The 1,753-nt window shown below is 42.7% G+C and overlaps 1 protein-coding gene across 1 annotated transcript; it reads left to right on the plus strand.

Moving 5' to 3' along the window:
- The first annotated feature begins 857 nt into the window (after positions 1-857).
- On the plus strand, positions 858-1,333 carry LOC107518077 (cystatin-C-like). The gene is made up of 2 exons (XM_036239525.1): positions 858-877; positions 988-1,333. The coding sequence occupies exons 1-2, from the start codon at positions 858-860 to the stop codon at positions 1,331-1,333; spliced, it is 366 nt and encodes a 121-aa protein (XP_036095418.1).
- The last annotated feature ends 420 nt before the right edge of the window (positions 1,334-1,753 follow it).

Here is a 1,753-nt window from a genome sequence, read left to right on the forward strand (position 1 = left end):
CAAGCCAATAATGCATGTTGCAGACTGCTCACCATAGTTCAGCATATCTTATCTGTTTATAATACTATAGACATTCTCATCTGGCTGCCAATTAAGGCCTTTTGATATGTCAAGCACAAGTAAAGTACTTTTCATGTATTATCTCATTTAACCTTGTAAAAATCTTAAGAAGTGACTCTAATTAGCACCTATTTTTTAAAACTTTATTTTTCTAGAGCAGTTTAAGGTTCACAGCAAAACTGAGAGGAAGGTATAGGGATATCCTATGTATCCCCTGCCCCTACATATGTATAATCTCCCCCATTGTCAATATCCCTTACCAGAGTGGGACATTTTTTAGAATTAATGAGTCTACATTGATACATCATTATCATTCATAGTCCATAGTTTACATTAGAGTTCACTCTTGGTCTTGTACATTCTAGAGATTCTGTGCTGTACATTCTATGGGATATACAAATGTATCCATTATCAGTGTCATACAGAGCATTTTCACTGACCTAAACAGCCTCTGTGCTCCACTTATTCATCCCTCCTCTCCCCAACCTCTGTCAACCATAGATCTTTTCACTGTTTTTATAGATATGCCTCTTTCAGAATACTATACAGTTGGAGTCATACAGTATGTAACCTTTTCAGATTGACTTTTTTCCACTTAGAAATATGCATTTCAGTCCCTCCATACCTTTTCATGTCTTGATAGCTCATGTCTTTTAGCAATGAATAACATCTCATTGTATGGATGTACTACAGTTTATTTATGATTCACCTACTGAAGGACATCTTGGTTGCTTCCAAGTTTTGGCAATTATGAAAAAAGCTTTTATAAACGTCCGTGCGCAGGTTTTTGCGTGGACATGAGTTTTCAGTCCTTTGAGTAAATACGAAGGAGCACAATTGCTGGATCTTATGGCAAAAAGTATATTTTGTGAGAAACTGCTAAACTGGGAGTCTCTAGATTGCGCACCACTCCCCATCTGTTATCAGTTCACTCCAGCTTGCAAGCCCTTGGAGCAGACTATGGTTGGGTCCCTGCCATGGCCCACCTCTCCTGCTGGCCTCTCTGGCCCTGGCCCTGGCCCTGGGTGTGATCCCTGCAGCCCACACGATCCTCAGCAAGCCTCGCCTGCTGGGTAGCCTGGATGACGCAGATGTGAATGAGGAGGGCATGCAGCAGGTGCTCAACTTCGCCTTAAGTGGATACAATAAGGCAAGCAAGGATGCCTTCAACAGCCCCACCGTGTGGGTGGTACGTGCCCACAAGCAGGTGGTGGCTGAGATGATCTACTTCTTGGATGTGGGGATCAGTCGAAATGTGTGTACCAAGTCTTAGCCCAACTTGGCCAGCTGTCGTTTCCATGACCAGTTACACCTGAGGAAGAAAGCACTCTGCTCTTTCCAGATATACACTGTCCTCTGGGCGGGCCAGCGGCAGGGATACATAGGGTATGTGTGACAGGCTGGGCCACCTTGACTGCCTCTCACTAAACCTCTCCTCACAACCTCATAGAGTTTCTAAGTCTTAGGTGAGTGACCTCACCCTGGTGGAATCCCCTCAGTGTGCTGGCCCCAGGAGATAAATAGAGAAGGCTTTTTGAGCATTGTTTGAACATATAAGTGGCTCTAACTTGTTTCTTTCTTTTAATTGCTTTAAATGCACTGTCCTTGGTGCACATGCTCTGTTCCTACTTTATGCAATAAAAAGTAACACAGCTAAAAAAAAAAAAAGAAGAAGAAGAAAGAAAAAGAAACT

Source organism: Rousettus aegyptiacus, unplaced genomic scaffold (genome assembly GCF_014176215.1).
Source record: "Rousettus aegyptiacus isolate mRouAeg1 unplaced genomic scaffold, mRouAeg1.p scaffold_m13_p_3, whole genome shotgun sequence".
Lineage (NCBI taxonomy): Eukaryota > Metazoa > Chordata > Mammalia > Chiroptera > Pteropodidae > Rousettus > Rousettus aegyptiacus.

What these genes read in the sequence shown, in the direction of transcription:
- LOC107518077 (XM_036239525.1), top strand. Translation starts at nt 858, where the DNA reads ATGAGTTTTCAGTCCTTTGA. An exon ending in ATGAGTTTTCAGTCCTTTGA is followed by an intron (nt 878 to 987) that starts GTAAATACGAAG and finishes ATCTGTTATCAG; the next exon opens with TTCACTCCAGCTTGCAAGCC.